Below are 19,662 nucleotides of genomic sequence, written 5' to 3'. Positions count from 1 at the left end.
GGGCGACGTTGCTTGGCGAACGTGCTAAAGATATCTCATCGATTTATTTGGGATTTTGAAAAGACAGAACAATAAATATATGAGGATTCGTATCTACGTATGATCTCTGCACCAAAAAGAAGCGCGCGCGCACACAATAATCCCAGTTACATGGCTGACCTTCTCATTGGCAATAGATTACTCCCTTACTTTTAAGATTGTAGGGGGGGAAATGTCTTCTGTTTGTTCATTGCACATGATCTTCGTTTTATAGCATTGAAATGTTATATGCTGTTATCATAAAGAAATATTCTATGCTTTTAATCTTAAGATGCGTTTGGTTCAGTACATATATAATTGAAGAAGGATTGATTCCAAAGGCCACTTTAACTCTAGAAAAATGGACATTCGGAATATAATGGTTCTCATTTTTAGCTTTGAAGTATTTATCGTGGGGCAATTTGTGTTTTAACTTGCTACTTACAACCACCTTTTCACGCACACAAACAGACACACACCACCTTTACACTTCTATGTTATAACTTTTATTCACATTATCAGATGTAGCGAGACCTAGCTGAGTGAGATGGAGATGCATATCTTCGGGGTGATCGTCAAGTTTTGGTCGCTCAGGCTGCACCCAGCGTCCATCATCACTCCTGATCATGCCCTTGTTCTCATCTTGCCTCCAATGTGGTGGAACCGAGTAATGATCTTTCAGGAAATCACAGGCCTTGTTCACCAGAGCAGGGTCCCTACCAGTCGCTAGCACGAATCTTTGACCCCTTCCATGGTATCTGCCCATCATCAAGGTGTAGCCAAGCAAAAAATTAACCTACTTGCATGGATTATCCTATTTAGCAATTGAAAACTTCACTAATAATTATTAGTTATTAATTCAGCAACAAATTAAAGGTCATCGGTATACAATAATTATGCTTGATTTAATTAACTCACCACTTTCTAATGTTACCATGATCAGAATGTCATTATTAACACAAACTTAAGTATTATCTATCCTGAACTTGTAACAACTAGCCATATCATTTTTCTTTTGGTAGATAACTGGCTATATCATTTTGTTTTCATCACTTGACTAACTCGATCGACGGCTGAAGTAATACGTTGTCTCTTAGGTTTGACCAGCCAAAGGACTAGTATCTATTCTCTGTAGTATGAACGTCTCCCTCTCTCTCTCTCTCTCTCTCTCTCTGTGTGTGTGTGTGTCTTTATATATATTCTCACCATGTCTATGTGCCCAAAAAAATCATCACTATTCAGATCTGGAGATCATGGGTACTAATTAATTAAAATGCTGACTCGTCATAAAAACCTTCTATCCCTTTCTATACATGAATTGACCTTCTTTTTTATATGCGTAACTAACATTGTAGAAATAGGTGGCTCATCTCTTGATTCCATGCTCTGAATAATAAATTCATACCACAATATAATCTATCCCTATCACACCTAACAGTGACAGAAGCTTATATTTAAAAAAATAAAAAATTGAGTTGCTTTTAAGACTTCAGGGCTAAAACCTTTCGGCATGATCAGCTATTTATTGAGTTAGGTTGGCGGGAAACACGATGCCAATTGCCAACCATACTCAGTTTCAAAGGAATAAATCTTGGGTTTTATTAATGTTATTTTACATAACATAAGTTTAGTTTTCAACACACAGAAAGAGATAAAGTGAAATGATAAAAGAGAAAGAAAAATATGTGAATTTCACTTCTTTAATGTGTGTGTAAAAAAGTGAAGTTATATTATGTAACATAATAAACATAAAACCCATAAATCTTAGGTGTAATGTTTCGAAAAGTGGGATGCCGCTGAAATTTTTGGTGCAATTTATTCGTTTCAAAGACCGTGCCTTGCACCATTGCTTATGGACCTGGCAAAAGAAATTTTGTATTTTTTTTTTCTCTCCGAAACCTTCCACACATGACTCGCATGATCCCCCCGTATAAATAGGAAATACGAACATCTTCACACCAATAATTGAGATCAACCTACCAAAATGTTTTTTTTATCTCCCCCAAAAATGACCATAATAATTTTTAATTTATTTCTCGACCAGAACAGAACCCAAGTAATTGGGTTCAAGTTATATTAGGTCATATATGAACGGTTCTCCTAAAACAACTCGAAATCTCTAATTATGAAAAAAAATCACTTCTTACACTTGAACCGCTATTTCTTTCTATCTACAACAATTTTGAAATCTCCTTGACAAAATGCAACTTTCATCTCTAATATGACCGAGATTATTTAATGAAAGTAAAGGAACATAACCGGTAGACGCGGGAATTTTAATTAATCGATAAAAATTCTAAATGAGACTGAGTACCATAATATTTAGTAACTTAAAAAGAAAGAGTTTGAATGCGTTAGTGAGTTAATTAAGAATATCAATTGTATGAGTATCAATGCGTTAGTGTTCACACACGCAATATTAATGGCATAGATAGTCATGGAATGAAAACACTGACCCGTTCTTTCACCAAAAAAAGAAAAAGAAAACACTGACCCGTCAAGCAAATGCAAAAGAGCCTCCAAGTTATGAGCACACACAGCATCACCATTAGGGTTAAGAAACGGCGAGTTCTTATGATCCAAAACAAGTTCCGCCCCAACATGCGAATAACTCCACGGCAAACCCTCCGCGAGCTTCATAACCGACGGATGAAGCTGCTCGTTGAACAAAAACCCCGGCGTCTTAGGTACCACATCATGCACATTCACCACCCTCAACACCTTCACCCCAAGCCTCTCCAACCTTTCCTTAAACCTCACATTCCCAACCCTAGGACCCGAAAACGACATAACCGAAACCGGAACGACACGACCATCCCCCATAACGTTCAAGCCCGTTTCAACAATGTCATAAGCACTCAACATAGCCAAAGCACTCCCCAAGCTATGCCCCGTTATGGTAACACTAAGTTCCTCATTAGGGAACATCTCTAACAACCTCTTAACCTCCGTTAGAATCTGCTCCCTCGCTGAGTACTTACAATAACCGCAACTCTCTTCCTTATCAGTGTAAAGCTCTAAGAACCCTGATTCAACCTTGACCGTTGGATCAGGACAAGGGATGAGGTTGTTGTTGGAGATTGGTTTGAGGAAATCCATGAGGTCTGCGACCCATTCAAGGTATGTAACTGTTCCACGCCATGAAATTGTTATGTCCCTTCTCCCGAGTCTCTTGCTTGTGTTGTCGTCCGAAACGGCGACGTATCCTGCCCAGTTTGCGTTCTTGCTCCACATCTTGGCCCACCGTGATTTTTTGAAGAAGTTTGGGAGGTTGATGTTTGCGGTGGCGTAGAGGTAGCGCGTGACGTTGTAGCCGTGGTGTGACATGCCGAGTGAAGAGAGGAAGTTGCGGCGCGTGAACCTGCAGCTCCCGCAGTATTTTGAGAATGGGTCGAAGTCGAAGGCGTCGTAGCATGCTTGGGCCATCTCGCCGTAGCGGATTAGCTCAGACCGTAGGAGAGGGTCCATGGGCTCTAAAAGCCCGGCCCAGTCGTTATCGCCGTGGATTTCGCGCCACAACTCTGGTAATCGCTGATAATGATTATGATGATGATGTTGCTCTAACTTGGGTTTTATGTATAGGTTATGCGTTGCTTCTTCTGATTCAAGTGGGAGAACTTCTTGTTCTCTTGATGGCATAGAGGAGTTGGTGATTAGAGTGGGTTTTTTGGGCTTTTGGTTTTGGATTAGAGATGATGATGATGATGGTGGTGTTGAGAATTTGGTGTATGTTTTGGAGAAGGGAATGAACATGCTTGAGATTGAAGCAGCCATTGGATTGATAGTGATGATGTTGGGAATAGGGAGATAGCTAACTCTAACCTTGAATAATATGAGAGAAATTTATGTGCATAGGAATTTGTGTATATAATGTGAATATGGGTCGCAGACTATAAGTGCAATCAATATAAATGAGCACTATACTTTATATAAAAATAACATGTGAGTTGTATTTGAATTAAAGAAAGCAGAAGATGACAAAATATTCAATTCCGCTCTATCACGCTACCAGTGAGTCTATGATCTTATGTTTAGTCTAATCTCATTTTGAATATGGAGTCAATGACCCTACGATGTACGATGATCTACACTGCATTTCTATTATGATTTTAAAAATTACTATTATTAAATAATAATTAGAGTATTTATTATATATTGTGTCTAAGAAAAAAAAAAATTACTCCGACTTTGATAGACCAATTATCTAAGGAGAATGTTATTCTCTTCTCAATCAATTTTTCTTGCATAGGCATACAAACACGGTCAATACGGTGCTCTCTTTTTGAATACTCCCGTTTGTCAGTCTCATTTTTGATATAAAGATATTCTTTACTACAAAGAGTAATTTTAATTGAAAAAATAATTTTTTTTTTGTTACCCCCTCGATATTTTTTTACTATATATATATATTATTTAATGTAACATGTCATCGACAGTATTCACATGTTAACTTCTGAATGCATGATGGTGAGATATCAATGCACCTTAAGTATGGTGAATGTGATCATATAGACGGTGCTCTGCCCCAAAAATGATATATTCCCAACATTATTTTCTTACCGTGCTTGTGATAGTTGTAGATGACAGACATAGTGATAGAGGGAGAAGCTTGACAATGAGGGGGACTTGTTTAGTAATTGAAGCAAGTACATGGTCTACATGGGTAATTAGGGAGTAGTTTTGGTTAATTTAAACTATGTTAATCTTCTATAACATGAATTAATTATACTCAGCTGACAATGTAGTTGCACATATATATATGTATAATATAATCTCATTACCTTGCGTGATGGTGAAAACATGCATAATCTGATGATTTTTTTAATGCATGACCTGTCTTGGGGACGTAAAGAGGATGATTAAAGCATACGTAAGCACATCTAACATTAATTTAGAAAAGCGTTAAACCAAAGTTTCCTTTACTCTTCACATATGACCGCAGAAACAAAAAGTCATTCACATTTTTATTGAAAATACGGGCATGAGATGCGCCGTGTCCCCCAATATATAATTTTATGTTAGAATTTGATTCTCGAGGATTGCAAATCAACTACTGGACCTTTTATTTGGTTTTTTGACCCCTTTATTAAATCAATATTGTTTTCACGACCCATTTAGTAGGTAGGTCTCATCAATCTTGGAGAATGAGTCCTATTGTGAGCTAAATTCGTAGTTTATAAGCCTTAGGTGGTGTTTGGTTTGGAGCTTTTCAAGAGATATCTATGTTTCTCAAATATGGCTTTTAGAAACACCGTGTTTGTTTCAACATATTTTCACCAAAAACCCATCTATCCAATTTGTATGGATTTATAAGAAACATAAATATTCGCACTGTTTAGGAACCCAGTTTGAAGGTGAGATTTTTTGGAAAACTGGTTATCTCACTTTTAATGCACTGTTGATTTCATGAAAGTTACCTAATTTTCCCAGTAAAGTTTTTCCCCACCAAACAACTTTTTTTTACATTTTTCTACCTATCTCACTTTATCTCACTTTTCAATCATTTCTTTATCTATCTCATTTTCCTACTATTCCAAAAAAATTTCTTCAACCAAACGTCTCCTTATAGATAATTCTCATGAAACCTCAACCTCTAGTTATTATTATGCACACACTCCTTCTAACTTTTTGCCTATTGTTTCTATTGGAAGTTATTTGTAATTCTGAGTTTATTTATGGGCAATATTTTTTGGTTTGTCTTGTGCTTTTCTTAATTCCACCTGAAAGTGGGGGCGGTGAGGATCGAACTTGTGATCTTGTGATCACTGAAGTTCTGATACCATGCGAAGAACCATTTCAACTCAAAACCTTAAGGTGTTGAGTGAAGATCTTTTTAATGATTTATATTATTTTCTCTAACAGTTTGTTTGTGCATAATAATCTCATAATCTATTATCACATGTAACTGTTTCCTCCATAATCACTATTAGTTTATAGAGAATGATTATTTTGACAACTTTTTTTTACAAACTTACAAATTACACTATGTCTTACCAGTAAGACTTCACTCAAAAGTGTCTTACCGGTAAGACATAGTGTATTTTATAAGAATTTGTAAACACATTTTTTGTAAATATAACATTCTCTACCTACAATCCACCAAAATTGAACATACATGTTGAAGTAATCTAAAAGGAACAAAGAAAACTGACTGATATTTTATTCTCAGACATGCATCATTAATATTGGTTCTTAGCACACATTTGATCAAGAAAAGTGCCTATTTTAGGGGTTATTATCATCACTGGCAAGGGCAACCTCCAGCCTGTGAAAGCGTGATATTTAATTGCACATTGCCATGGGAATCACCCATTAGTTTTTGACACTTAAAAGCCTTATGTCATTCTCCGACAGTTGGCGATAAATAACATTTCGTGAACAATTATATATATACACATGTCAAACAATATGTTCATAATATTTTATTGAGTGAAAGGTAATTAATAAATTAGTAAAATGATAAGATTATTCGGAATAATATGGTGCGTACAGTGGGAATGAGAGCAAAAGGGAATGAGATTCGATTCATTTCATTAGCAGGGAATGGCACGTGTTGTTAGAAAGAATATCTTTAGTGTGTTCCAAAAAAATAAAAAATATATATCTTTACAATATCTGTAAATATTTATTTTTTTATTTCATTAGGATTTGAGTTAAGTCTAGAATAAGCCCATTAGTGTATCAATATATATTGTACCTCTTGTATCAATTCAATACACACAGATATATTTCAATGTTCCTTTTATCTCTTGTTATTCAATATGGTATCTAGAGTCTAACGAGAGGAATCCAAACCCGTTTTCGGCGAATCCACTGTTCATCAAACTTTTCAATTTTTTTTTCGGATACTTTCTCCTTGTCAATTTCCGGAAATCTCTTTTACTCTTAGGTCGTTGTTGCGTTGCTCCTCTGTCGTTCATCCGGAAGCCTGACGCCACAACCCACTATCTCCCTTTTTTCGACTAGTTTTTTGGCTGCCACCACCACCAGTCAGTTCGTCTTCTCAGCACAGTCACCGTCGTTCAAGCCGCATCGCGAAACACCGCCACACGCACCCTCACGCGTCGGCAAGGGGACACACATTTTTTTGCACAGTAGCATCTTCCCCACGCGCGTGACAGCGCATGAGACCTCTTTTCCACGAGTCGTCTTTACCGTTGCACTCTCCTTCTCGTTCTGGTGTTGGATCTGGTCTTGGGTGGTTGATCTGAGACTGTTTCAAAATACGCCAATATTGTCAACACGGTTTGTTTGTTTTGTGATTTGTCTTTTGCTTTTCTTTTCTTTTTGATATTATGAATTTTACTGCTATCTCTTCTATTTCTGGGTCTCCGGTGTTGGACAAGTGGTCTCAAACTCAAGATGGGGGTGAATTGAGTTTTAAAAATATTTTCACAAAATGCCTCACTTCCTTTCTTGAAAGCGATTTTCTTAAGTTAATATAATTTGGCACAAGCAAAACTTAGAGAATAGAAATTAATACAAGCAAATAGTATGTAATGTGGAGATATAAATAAGTTCAAGTAATCAAATAATGCTAAAGTAAAGAGATAAAGAGTTAGAGAGATTGCAAACACTATATATCCTGTTCGGTCACCACCACCGTGACCTACGTCCAAATTGAAACCGCTCGTTCAACTTTCCACTAATTATCAAGCTTCAAGGGTGCTTGACAAACCGCTACAACCTTCAAGAATATAGATTCTTGAAACCTTTACACTTCCACTCACTTACTTTGGTTATGAGCAACCTCTTTCACTAGGGTCTCACTACCCTTAACACAAATGGACAGAATGAGAGTATTTAGAAAAGGATTTGTACTCTTGAAGTACAGATTATACAAGTTGAAGCTTATAGGTATTGATCAATGAAACAAGAATAGAGCTCAAAGATGATTTATGATCAAGATGTTGGAAAGTAAGAAAATGATGTGAAATAAAGCAAGAATAATGATTTTGAAAGGTGTACCATCAAGGGGAACAATGATCACTATTTATAGAGGGCCCCATGACCCTTTGCACACTCATTTTCGCAAAACTAGTCGTTTATATCCGTTATACTGTTTATTGTCAAGTAAGTATTTGAATACTATTCGTAAGGTATTTGAATACTTCAACTGGTATTCGAATATTTTTCTCAAGGTATTCGAATACTTTGTTCTCAGCATAAGTATTCGAATACAGCCAATAAAGTATTCGAATACTCTCTTTGACAGATCATCAATTATGTAGTTTTATGAGTTGTAAAGCATTCATTTTAGTCTCTAATCACTTTTAATGTATTTCCTTGACTTGTACATAATGTTTTGAGGTTACGAAATATGTCAAGGGTCTTTTTCATAATAATCAAAGCTTTCAAGTGATTGATGACATGGATAATGCATGCATAGAGTTAAATGTCCTTTGAGCTCTTTTGTGCATCATTAATCAATTACCTTTACAATTAGATCTAAGCTCTCAAGAGCATGTTTCAACCTTGATCTTGTGTGTTGAATGATTTGCTCTTGTTGTCTTGTTTGAATTGCTTCCTTGGACTTTTGATTGTTGCGAGTTGTATTATCTTTAACGTCGCTTCTATGCTTGTTTGTTATCATCAAAACTCTTGCATCAGTGACTCTTCATTTTAAGTGCATTGGTTTCACATCCGACTGTTCCCAAGTTAGAGTCTACTATTTTTTCCAATTATATTCTTGCTCCATTGAGTGTGGATAAATTGGATGGGTGGAACTATGATTCTTGATTATCAGATCTGCGACTTTCGTTGGATGGGCAGAATTATAATCCCATCTCACTACTAATGATGACTATTGCGGATAATGAGCGCACACGATGGAAGATGATTGATGCTCAGTTGTGCAATCTTATTAAAGCTACTCTTCATCCTTCAATTAAGTAAATTTTTCGACTTATAAATACTTGTGAAGCTATTTGGAGTCAGACAAAGGCCTTGTACACCAATGATACGCAGCGACTCTATGGTGTGTGTCAGAAATTGATGACACTCTTTGCCCCTCGAGATTTCAATTGTCCTATGTCTTAGTATTTGAATAGCTCGGAGTTTGCTTCATGATCTCGATGAACTTCTGCCCCTTACTGGTGATGTTACTAAGGAGCGGGAACAACGTAATACTCTTTTTATGTTGTTCATTTTATATGGTTTACCTTTCCATTTGTCTTCCAATCGGGATCAAATTTTGGGATCTGCTATATTTCCTACACTGGATTTTGTGATGTCTACCTTGCTTAGGATTCCATCTAAGCTCTCTACATCATCAGCACCTCCTATGACCTATGTACCTCAGGTTGACACTATTGACTCCTTTGTTTTTGCTGCTCAGGGTTATGGTCATAGACGTAAACCCTCTAAGGGAAAGCTACTATGCACTCATTGTCATCAGGCCAATCATACTGTTGACCGTTGTTAAAAGCTCCATGGCAAGCCACATCAACCCCCTAGGAGTGCTCATGTTGCTCAGACTCCATCTAGTGTTGCTGATCCAGGGTTATCTTCTGTAGTGCAACCTCCTGCTTCTCTCCTTAATGAATTCGTGACTTGGTGGTCTGAGAAGCAAATATCTGGTTCTACTGCCTCTAATGCTCCCACTAGTAATTCTTTTGCTAGGATCTCTCAATTACAACAATCTCTAGGCCCTTGGACTCTTGATTCTGGGGTTTCTGATCACATTTCTGGTAATAAGTCTTTATTCACTTCTCTTTGTACCATTGCTTCATTTCGTATTATTACTACGGCCAATAGGTCTCTGGTCCAATCTCGTGGGGTCGACATGGTTCTTCTTTTACCTCATTTGTCTCTGGATCATGTTCTTTATATTCTAGATTCTCCTTTTAACTTACTTTTTATTAGTCGTTTGACAAAATCTATTGATTGTGTTGTTTCCTTTACTAAAAATTATGTCATCTTTCAGGATCGGAGTTCGGGGAAGGAGATTACCAGAGGATGTGATTCTCATGGCCTCTATCAACTGTTTCCTTCTTATTCAGCCTGCTATATTGTGGATTGTCCTTTCACTATCCATGCATGTTGGGGTCATCTGTCAAGCTTCAGAAGATGGTTCCATATTTATCGTCTCTTTCTAATTTAAATTGTGAGTTGTGTGAGCTTGGGAAACATAGTCGTAGTACGTTCCCAAGTCATCTTAGTCGTCAAGCTTTATCTCCTTTTTCTGTTGTCCACTCTGATATTTGGGGACCAAGTCGTCATCCTTCTACTTTAGGGTTTAAGTAATTTGTTACTTTTATTGATGATTATTCCAAATGTACTTGGTTATTTCTAATGAAAAATCATTTTGAGTTATTTTCTATTTTTCAGTTATTTTATAATGAAATAAAAAAAATTAGTTTGGTATTTCTATTCGTATTTTTTGTAGTGATAATGCATGTGAGTATTTATCTCATCAGTTTCAACAATCATTTGCATCTCATGGCATTCTTCATCAAACATCTTGCCCTCATACATCCCCAATAAAATGGTGTAGCCGAGCGCAAGAACCGTCATCTTGTTGAAACTACTCGTGCTTTGTTAATTGATGGAAATGTTCCCTACAAATTATGGGATGATGTTATTCTCATTGTATGCTATCTCATTAATCGCATGCCTTCATCTGTTCTTAATCACCAAGTATCTTACTCTATTTTATTTTCCCATCAAGTTTTATATCCTTTGACCCCACATATATTTGGTTCTACATGTTTTGTTTACCATCTCGGTTCAGGCTTGGATAAACTAGCTCCCAAGTCTCATAAATATGTTTTTCTGGGTTATCCTCGATCTCAAAAGGGTTATCGCGTCTACTCTATGACTTTATGTCAATACTTTATCTCGGCATATATTTCCTTCTTTGAATTAGTCCCCTTTTTGGCTCCTCTACTACTCTTGTGGACACTGATTCTATTCAGTTATCACTTATCTCTACCTTCTGACTCATTCGAATACCTTTCGCCTTTACCAGTCCATGTTTTTGACTCTCCTTCTATCACTTCTTCTCCTGATGAGTTACAACATGGTTCTTCAGATGTTTCCATAGGCTCATATCTGACTGCATCTCCTCCCTCAGCTTTGGTCCCACCTTCGGCTAGTGACCTTCTCATCTCTCTTCGTAAGGGTACTCATGATACTCGCCCTCCGGCCAGGTATACAGTTAATATTAGTTACCATCGTCTTTCTCCATCATATTATGCATGTCTTTCCTCTTTGTCTTTAGTGCAAGTTTTATATCCTTTGACCCCACATATATTTGGTTCTACATGTTTTGTTTACCATCTCGGTTCAGGCTTGGATAAACTAGCTCCCAAGTCTCATAAATATGTTTTTCTGGGTTATCCTCGATCTCAAAAGGGTTATCGCGTCTACTCTATGACTTTATGTCAATACTTTATCTCGACAGATGTTTCCTTCTTTGAATTAGTTCCCTTTTTGGCTCCTCTACTACTCTTGTGGACACTGATTCTATTCAGTTATATCTACCTTCTGACTCATTTGAATACCTTTCGCCTTTACCAGTCCATGTTTTTGACTCTCCTTCTATCACTTATTCTCCTGATGAGTTACAACATGGTTCTTCAGATGTTTTCGTAGGCTCATATCTGACTGCATCTCCTCCCTCAGCTTTGGTCCCACCTTCGGCTAGTGACCTTCTCATCTCTCTTCGCAAGGGTACTCATGATACTCGCCCTCCGGCCAGGTATACAGTTAATATTAGTTACCATCGTCTTTCTCCATCATATTATGCATGTCTTTCCTCTTTGTCTTTAGTGTTTGTTGCTTCTTAAAGTTGTTGGATACTCTGATGCTGATTGAGCCGGTTGTCCTACTGATAAGAGATCTACTTTTGGATATTGTGTCTTCATAGGAGGCAACTTGGTTTTATGGAAAAGTAAAAAAATAGAATGTAGTTGCCAGATCAAGTGCTAGAGCAAAATACTACTACTTACAAGCTCATTTGGCTTAAGCAACTTCTTAGATTTAGAGAGCTCAAGTTTGGAGACACCGGACCAACAACTCTCATTTGTGATAACCAAGCAGCGCTACACATTTCGTCCAATCTAATATTTCATGAAAGCACCAAGCATATCGAAATAAATTGTCACTTTGTTCGAGAGAAGGTCCTTGCTAGTGAAATTATAACTAGTTTTGTACCTTCTAATGATCAATTAACAGATATATTTACAAAGTCTTTGATAGATCCTCAGATAGAGTTTATATATAACAAGTTTGGTGCTTATGATTAGGGGTGCTCATCAACCGATCCAAACCGATTCAAACCGCGGTGACCGAACCGAAAAACCGATAACCGAACAAACCGAAAATCGAAAAATTGAAAACCGAAAAAAAACTGCAATTTTTAATTGGATTGGATCGATTTTCGGATTGTTAAATGAAAACTGATCCAATCCAAACCGATCCAATATATTAATTCCCCTCTACTTACTTTGGTCTTTCTCCGATCATAATCCAAAAATTCTAATCCCAAGACCCATTAACCCATCAACTAAACCCAAGAAAAAACCTAGTCACATCTCATCAACAAAATTTCATCTGCGTAGAGCTTCATATCTCATTGTCCCCCCCAAAAAAACTATATTATCGTTTACTGATTCTTTTGTATTTCAATTTTTTTTTTTACAAAGCCAATATATATATAAAAGATGTTATCTGCATGAAACAAATTTTAGGATTTTCAAAAAACCGATCCAATCCAAACCGAAAAAATTGGATCGGATCGGATCGGATCTGATTTGAAAAAAAGTCCAAACCGAATGGATGATTATATGGTCAAACCGAAGGGATTGGATCGGATATTTTTGCTTCCAAAACCGATCCAATCCAGACCGCGAACACCCCTACTTATGATATATACGCTCCAGCTTGACTGAAAGTCTTAGAAAAAATATTTTTAAAATATCTGTAAATATCTATTTCCTTATTTCATTAGGATGTGAGTTAGGTTTTAACTAAGCCTTTTAGTATATGTATATATATTGTATCTCATGTATCAATTCAATAGACATATATTTATTTCAATGTTACTTTTGTCTTTTGTTATTCAATATATGTAAAGTGCGAAGAGTTCAGTTCCCTATCACTATCATGGTGTATATATATACGGCAGTCTCTGACATTCTTAGTTATGTCAATAAATCAATTTTGAGACCACAAGAGGCATTTTTTTTTGTCTCTTCAACTTTGCATAGTGTGTGAATTGATTTGCACGCAATGCCCGAGTTTGTATTAAAAAAGCTTCAGCACATGCGCTTCTATATAAAGAAGGTTCGCGTTCACTCTCAAAAGAGATTGACATGAAAGCCACGATGTAGCAATTATTGCATGATAAAATGATGCAGACGTACCTAACAGATTGAATTGCATTGCTTAATGACTATTAAAACTTCAGCTAAGAGCCAAGAAGCTACGATGCAGTGATACTGATACAGGATACGATATAACACGTCGACACGTTAACTTTAAAAAATATTATATTTTGACACGTTGGGATACGTTTTGATATTAAATAATACTTTTAATATATATAATATAGTTTATATTTAATACATATAACAGCTTATAATAAGTCATATACTAATCAAATATTCAAATTTCGTAACATAAATATAAACAAAAATAATTTTTCGTACCTTGTTAATTTTTCATGTAAATTTCATAACAAAAAATTGATTTATAAATTATTTTTTATTTTTAATTAATAAAATAAAAAATAAAAAAATGTGTCGGATGCGTGTCGGAGAGTTGGCCGCGTGTCGAACAAAGTTGACTGCGTGTTGAAAAATGTGTCAGAACATTGACCGCGTGTCTTAAAATGTTGACTGTGTGTCAAACGCGTGTCGAAGCGTGTCCGTGTCGGACACGTGTCCCACAAACACATTTTGTAAAAAATTAGTGCTTCTGAGCCAACAAGTCTAAGATAAATAGGTTGATGGAGGAGTAATTATTGGGTAACAAAAATAACTAGTAAAATATCTGAACGAATTTATGATTTTATTTTTTTCCTTTTTGTTTCAGCCACTAAAGCATTAAAATGCGATCATTAAAATTTGGAATTAAATGCAATTGTCCACAACTCTACATTCAAGAGGATTTTTAGTAAGTGAAATAATGAGATGGCATTTGGCTATAATGCATAGAGTTTGATATCAGATAGCCCCTTTATATCGGTGGTACTGAGATTCAAACCTATAAGGTCATACAAATTATCAAAATCCCTCGTGACTAGATCGACTCCTTGGTATTTATTATATAAAATTTTAATCCACTAAAATTATAACTCTCAAAAGTTAATTCTTACATTATGCTTCTTTATGGAATTGAAGATGATGTTGAATATACCCTCGAACTGAGCAAAATATTAAATATCTTTATTCACCCTCGCAACAAGGGAGAATATATTTTACTTTCAATGTAAAATTGAGATAAAACTTTCTGTAGGTTTTTTCTTCTAATTAATAGACTTTATATAGCACCAGTACCACGTCTCTAATTTCTTGTAGATAGGTTTATTTCCTCTTGAATCAAAACTCAATTGGTAATTTTTCTTTTAAAAGATACAAAATATGAACCACGACATAAATATTTAATTTAGGGGCATATGATAATTGGCATTAACCTAGATTTCTAGGCTTTAGATAATATTATATTATGGATGGAAACAATTAGAAGTAATCGGTTCTTCTGGTCGTGTTCCTTGCAAAATCCGTACATTAAGGCATGATTAGGCAAATGTTAGAGTTAGGTATAGTACATAAACTTCAAATGACCTTTGTCGATTCCGGGTCGTCTTTTCAAGGCCTTTGAGCTTGAGCTTTCAGTTTGGTGGGACTATGTTGTGCTAATCACAGGGTTAATATTATGAAAATACTTTGTTTCTATAATTGGTGCTAGCATGCACCTGACTCTATAATAAGTTCCTTTAAGAAGGCCATAAAGAAAAAAGGGTACTGGAAAGTGGTGAAGATTCTAGTTATTCAGGTTTCCATACTGACCAAAAAATAAAATAAAAATGATCTCATAAACTAGAGTCATATACTTTCAGTAACTATTCTAGTTATCAATTTGTCCCAAAATTTTAAAAGTGTAATTTACTATTTAAAAAAATAAAAAATAGATATTTCCATAAAAGAAATTATAAGAACTTTCTCTTAAAAATAAATAATCAGACCAATCATCAAAGGTTTAATACTTATATATTATGTTATTTCTTAAATGATAAAAATTAAGCTTAAGGTACTCAAAAGTATATTTTGTTAGTTAAATTAGTCTCTAGATAAATATTCTATCAGCTAAATTAGTCCTCAAGATACTTTGACACAATAAATGTCTCATTGTGCAAAACGGATTTCAAGATGGGAAAAAAATAATTAAGCAAAGAGTTTTTTTGGAAAAGGAAAAAGAAATGACTGATCTCAAACAAAAATAAAAGGTTCTAAAATAATAATTTTTTCAAGGAAAAGCAAGTTTAGACTAATTTAAAAAATGATAATTGTGCCAAATGTGAAAGGCTTAAGGAAATAAACCCTGTTTGGTCTGTCAGGTCGTTTGTTTCATTTGCATGAACCCGAACAAAATACACATTTAATTATCTCAATATTGAGGGTGAGGCTTGGAGCAACAATAAAATTATTCTTTTTTATCATATGGTCATGGGTCTAAGGTTGGAAAATAAATTTTCTTTTTAAAAAATATAAAGGTAAATATGCATACAACTAACCTTGATTCTTACCATCACAAGTTTGGGAGCCTTGTGTATCAGAGTCACTCCTTTTTTAAAGATCAAACTATTTATTTTTTAAAATAAATATAGGATAGGAAAATAATTAATCTAATGCATTGAGAATCGATATATGCTCTCAAGCTCAATAAACACTTCAGAGAATTTACACATATATAACTCACTAATTGAAAAATCCTTTATTTTTTTTGTAATCTATTAAAAAGTCCTTAATTCGAACTAAAACCTTATGTTTTTCGTAAGCGAAGGGCAGCAAGTAAGTCAACTCTTATTGCTATCCGACGGATTGTTTAAAGGGATTGTTTAAACGGTAATCAATTTTTTATGTCGTTGGAAAAGAAATTTTTTTTTTGCAAAAAAAAAAAAAAACAATGTATTATGAATAATACATAGTTATAATATTAAAGTTATTTTTTTCTCTCTCCTTATATATTGTCGACTGATATGGCGGAGAAAAAAAAAAAAATTACCATTATAATTATGTATTACCCGTAGTATATAGTTTTTCTTTTTCAGGAGATAATTTTCTCCTGCAATTTAAGAAAATAGAACCTTATTTAAAACATCAATACAATCACATTTTGAGGGATGCATTCAGAAAAACAAAATGCAAGCTTAGATCTAATTACAATTACGGATGGTCGCGGTCTGCATCGAATTGGTTTTAAAGCAAAAATTATTCGATCCAATCTCTTCAGTTTGATCATTTAATCATCTATTAGGTTTGAATTTTTTTTTAAATCCAATCCAATTTTATTCGATTTAAATTGGATTGATTTTGTGTTTTTTGAAATGCCTAAAATTTTAGCTTTAAAAATCTCTAGCTATATCAAAATAAAGTCATACAAAATTATAAATTACTAAAAAAATTCAAGTCTTCAAACTAAAACAAGTCTTAAAACTCATGAAGAGTTAAAATAAATTAATAAATAATAAAAATTAAAATAAGATAGTTTGTTATTACTAACATCGAAGATACATGTCTAAATAACAATAAGATCCAAGCCACCATCTTTCAAAAATAATAAATATATAATACATTGGATCAGTTTTTACCTACCAAACAGAAAATTAATTCAATCCAATTAAAATATGCGATTTTTTTTTTTGGTTTTTGGTTATTTCGGTTATCAGTTTTTTGGTTCGCTCACTGTAATTTGAATTGATTTGAATCGGTGGTTGATGAATACCTCTGATTATAACAGAGGTAGAATGAATTGTTTTGTTTTATTTATTTTTTGATAAATTATATATAATGACTTTTGAGTTCACATGGGATGTGTTTAATCCGCAAGCAAAGCTGTCGGTGGTTTTATTATAATATATATATATATATATATATATATATATATATATTTATTTAGAGTAAAGTGTGTGTCATTTTAAAAAATGTAAAGTTGTGTCATTTTAAGAGAGAGAAAGAGATAGATAAAGAAGGAGAGAGAGTTGACAAAAAAATAAAGGTGTGGGTCCTACCTCTTTGTAAGAGTAAAAGAATATAAGTTGTGTCATTTAAAAGGATAAATATTTTTCCCATATATTTAATTTAGTATCATTATAATTCTTAAAACATGGTTTATCTATTTGTTCTGGATTGACATATTAGGCTCGATACATCAAAATTCTTAGAGTGGGATAAATGTTTCCTCATCACACAAATTTCATTCGTCCACACACCCACACACATAAGTAAAAGTGCGCTGCCTCACACAATAGTAGAGCCTACAGGACAAAAACGATTAAGCTCATCCCCTCCAAATTAAATTAGGAAATCTTCTCCCATTATATATTCCTCGCTCCTTCATTGAAGTGTCATCTTTTAAAAAAAAATAGGCACAAGGGGTAAGTAATTTAATATTAAACAATATGAAGGCTTTTGAATTGTTCCCTTACAATAATTAAAAAAAAAAAACTTGATGTGAGGAATGATATAGAACTGCACAACTAATGTCATATATGACCATTACAAATAGAGAGTATTCTGTGATCAACATCGTTACATTTCTTTGGCACTCCTGTGATGTACTTAAATTAAGATTAAATAATATAAAGTTCTTAATATTTTTGTGAAATGTAAACAAATTCGTCAATGGGTGCTATATTTATGTTATTTTAATATTTTACTTTTAAAAATAATAATTTTTAACTAATTAAACATTAAATAGATAGAATTTAACTTAAAAAAACTATGTATAAAAACAACTTAAAAAATAAACTATTAGGATAATAATAGTATTTCTTCAACAACCATCTACGTATATAACGATGATACATTCAAATACAACGACGGACAAATTTAAAAGACACATTAAATTAAAGGAAAAGTATTTATCCTACACTAGAGATAAAATTATTCCCAACAATCCCAAAACAATATCGTTTTAGGATTTATAAAAAAGAGAGGATGTTTCAGTAATTTTACTTTCCTTTTATATTATATATTTTACTAAAATACCTGATATTGTTTTCCCGAACCCATCATTTTAGGGTTGTAGATGAAAATTTTATTTCATATTACAAAAGAAACGTTAATCCCATAAATCAAAAACATAAAAGACACATATGGACAGTGGCGGATCCAGGCTCCAATTGAATCTCAGGCCAAAAAATTATATATATATATATATTTTTTAATTTTAATTAATTCATATCATAATATATTTAAATTATATTAAATACAAAACACCACCTGAGTAGACAGTTTCAAAAAGAGTTATAATTTTATTAAATTTTTTTAATTTTATTCAATATATTTAATTTTTTTATATAAGTGAAAATAGAATACATAACTTAATACAACTTACCTAAATCTCTCACCAAATATATTTTATTATTTTGATAGGGCTAAATTATAAATTTTAGCCCGAGACAAATTATAATTTTAGACCAGGCTAAATTATAATTAATTATATAATTATACATGATAAGTATAATTTGTTAAAATTTAGCCTAAGCCGAGGTCACCCTAACATGTGGCTCCGCCACTACATATGGATGATGATGAGGTTGAATATAACACCTTTTGTTTACCATGGTCATATATCTCATTAGTTTCTCCAATACATTGTTCCTCAAATCATGTTTTTTTTTTTTTTGTTATTTTATTTGTTGTAAAGGAAAAGTTAGAAAACTCCCGTATGATTTAATTTTTTATTACTTACGCCCTTATGTTTTTTTTAATCATTTGCCTCTCATGTGTTTTTTTATTGTTCATGATGGTAAAATAGACAGATTAACCAAATATTTGGATACATTAAATTTGGACTTGAATGTAAAAAATAAAATAAAAATTATGAAAAAAAATAGAAAAAAGTACATGTGTAAATGATTCTGAAGCAAATCAGAAGAATTTTTTCAACAACTTTTCCTTATTAATTAATTAGATTTAAACAAAAGGTCCCTAAATGGTATGATCTTTACCGTTGAGGGGCAATGTGATCAGTTGGAAATCAATCTACAACATATTGTACCTTTAGCAACTATGGGGGTAGAGTATGTTGCCTTAATTGAAGCCGTAAAGGAAGCTATGTGACTTAAAGGCAATAATGGCATAACTTGGTTTAAGTAAAGGTGTCCCAAAGGCATTGTGTGATTCACAAAGTGTCATATATCTATAAAAAAAAAATGGTGCATATCATGAGAGAATAAAGCATATAATGTTAAGATTCATTTTATAAGAGATATGATATCTAATGACGTTGTTAACATATTGATAAAATTGCTTATGATATTAATCCTGCAAATATATATATTTTTTTTTTTATAACATCCTGCAAATATTTTGACAAAGGTAATTTAGAGCTGCTCCACCTGAAGTCTAGATTGGGTACGGGTTTAAACTCTCGTTCGAGTATTCTTGCACACTTGCTTTTTGTAATTTTCTT

At 33.8% G+C, this 19,662-nt stretch overlaps 1 protein-coding gene across 1 annotated transcript; it reads right to left on the bottom strand.

The window, feature by feature from the left end:
- Positions 1 to 387: 387 nt before the first annotated feature.
- On the bottom strand, positions 388 to 3,886 carry LOC133284955 (phospholipase A1-Igamma1, chloroplastic-like). Its single transcript, XM_061482096.1, has 2 exons — positions 2,513 to 3,886; positions 388 to 776 (listed from the first exon to the last, which is right to left on the bottom strand). The coding sequence occupies exons 1-2, from the start codon at positions 3,790 to 3,792 to the stop codon at positions 503 to 505; spliced, it is 1,554 nt and encodes a 517-aa protein (XP_061338080.1). The 5' UTR covers positions 3,793 to 3,886; the 3' UTR covers positions 388 to 502.
- Between the last annotated feature and the right edge of the window lie 15,776 nt (positions 3,887 to 19,662).

The sequence above is a fragment of the Gastrolobium bilobum genome, unplaced genomic scaffold (genome assembly GCF_033153095.1).
Source record: "Gastrolobium bilobum isolate Gb01-03AN ecotype WA unplaced genomic scaffold, APGP_CSIRO_Gbil_v1 utg6195, whole genome shotgun sequence".
Taxonomy (NCBI): domain Eukaryota; kingdom Viridiplantae; phylum Streptophyta; class Magnoliopsida; order Fabales; family Fabaceae; genus Gastrolobium; species Gastrolobium bilobum.
Note: the sequence above shows the minus strand (reverse complement) of the source record. Positions and strands in the feature narration are given on the sequence as shown.

Excerpts from the sequence above, each read along its gene's own strand:
- LOC133284955 (XM_061482096.1), bottom strand. The coding sequence starts at position 3,792 with ATGGCTGCTTCAATCTCAAGCATGTTCATTCCCTTCTCCAAAACATAC. Across the intron at positions 777-2,512 it reads CTTTTGCATTTGCTTGACGG|ATACCATGGAAGGGGTCAAA; the intron begins GTCAGTGTTTTC and ends GATGATGGGCAG.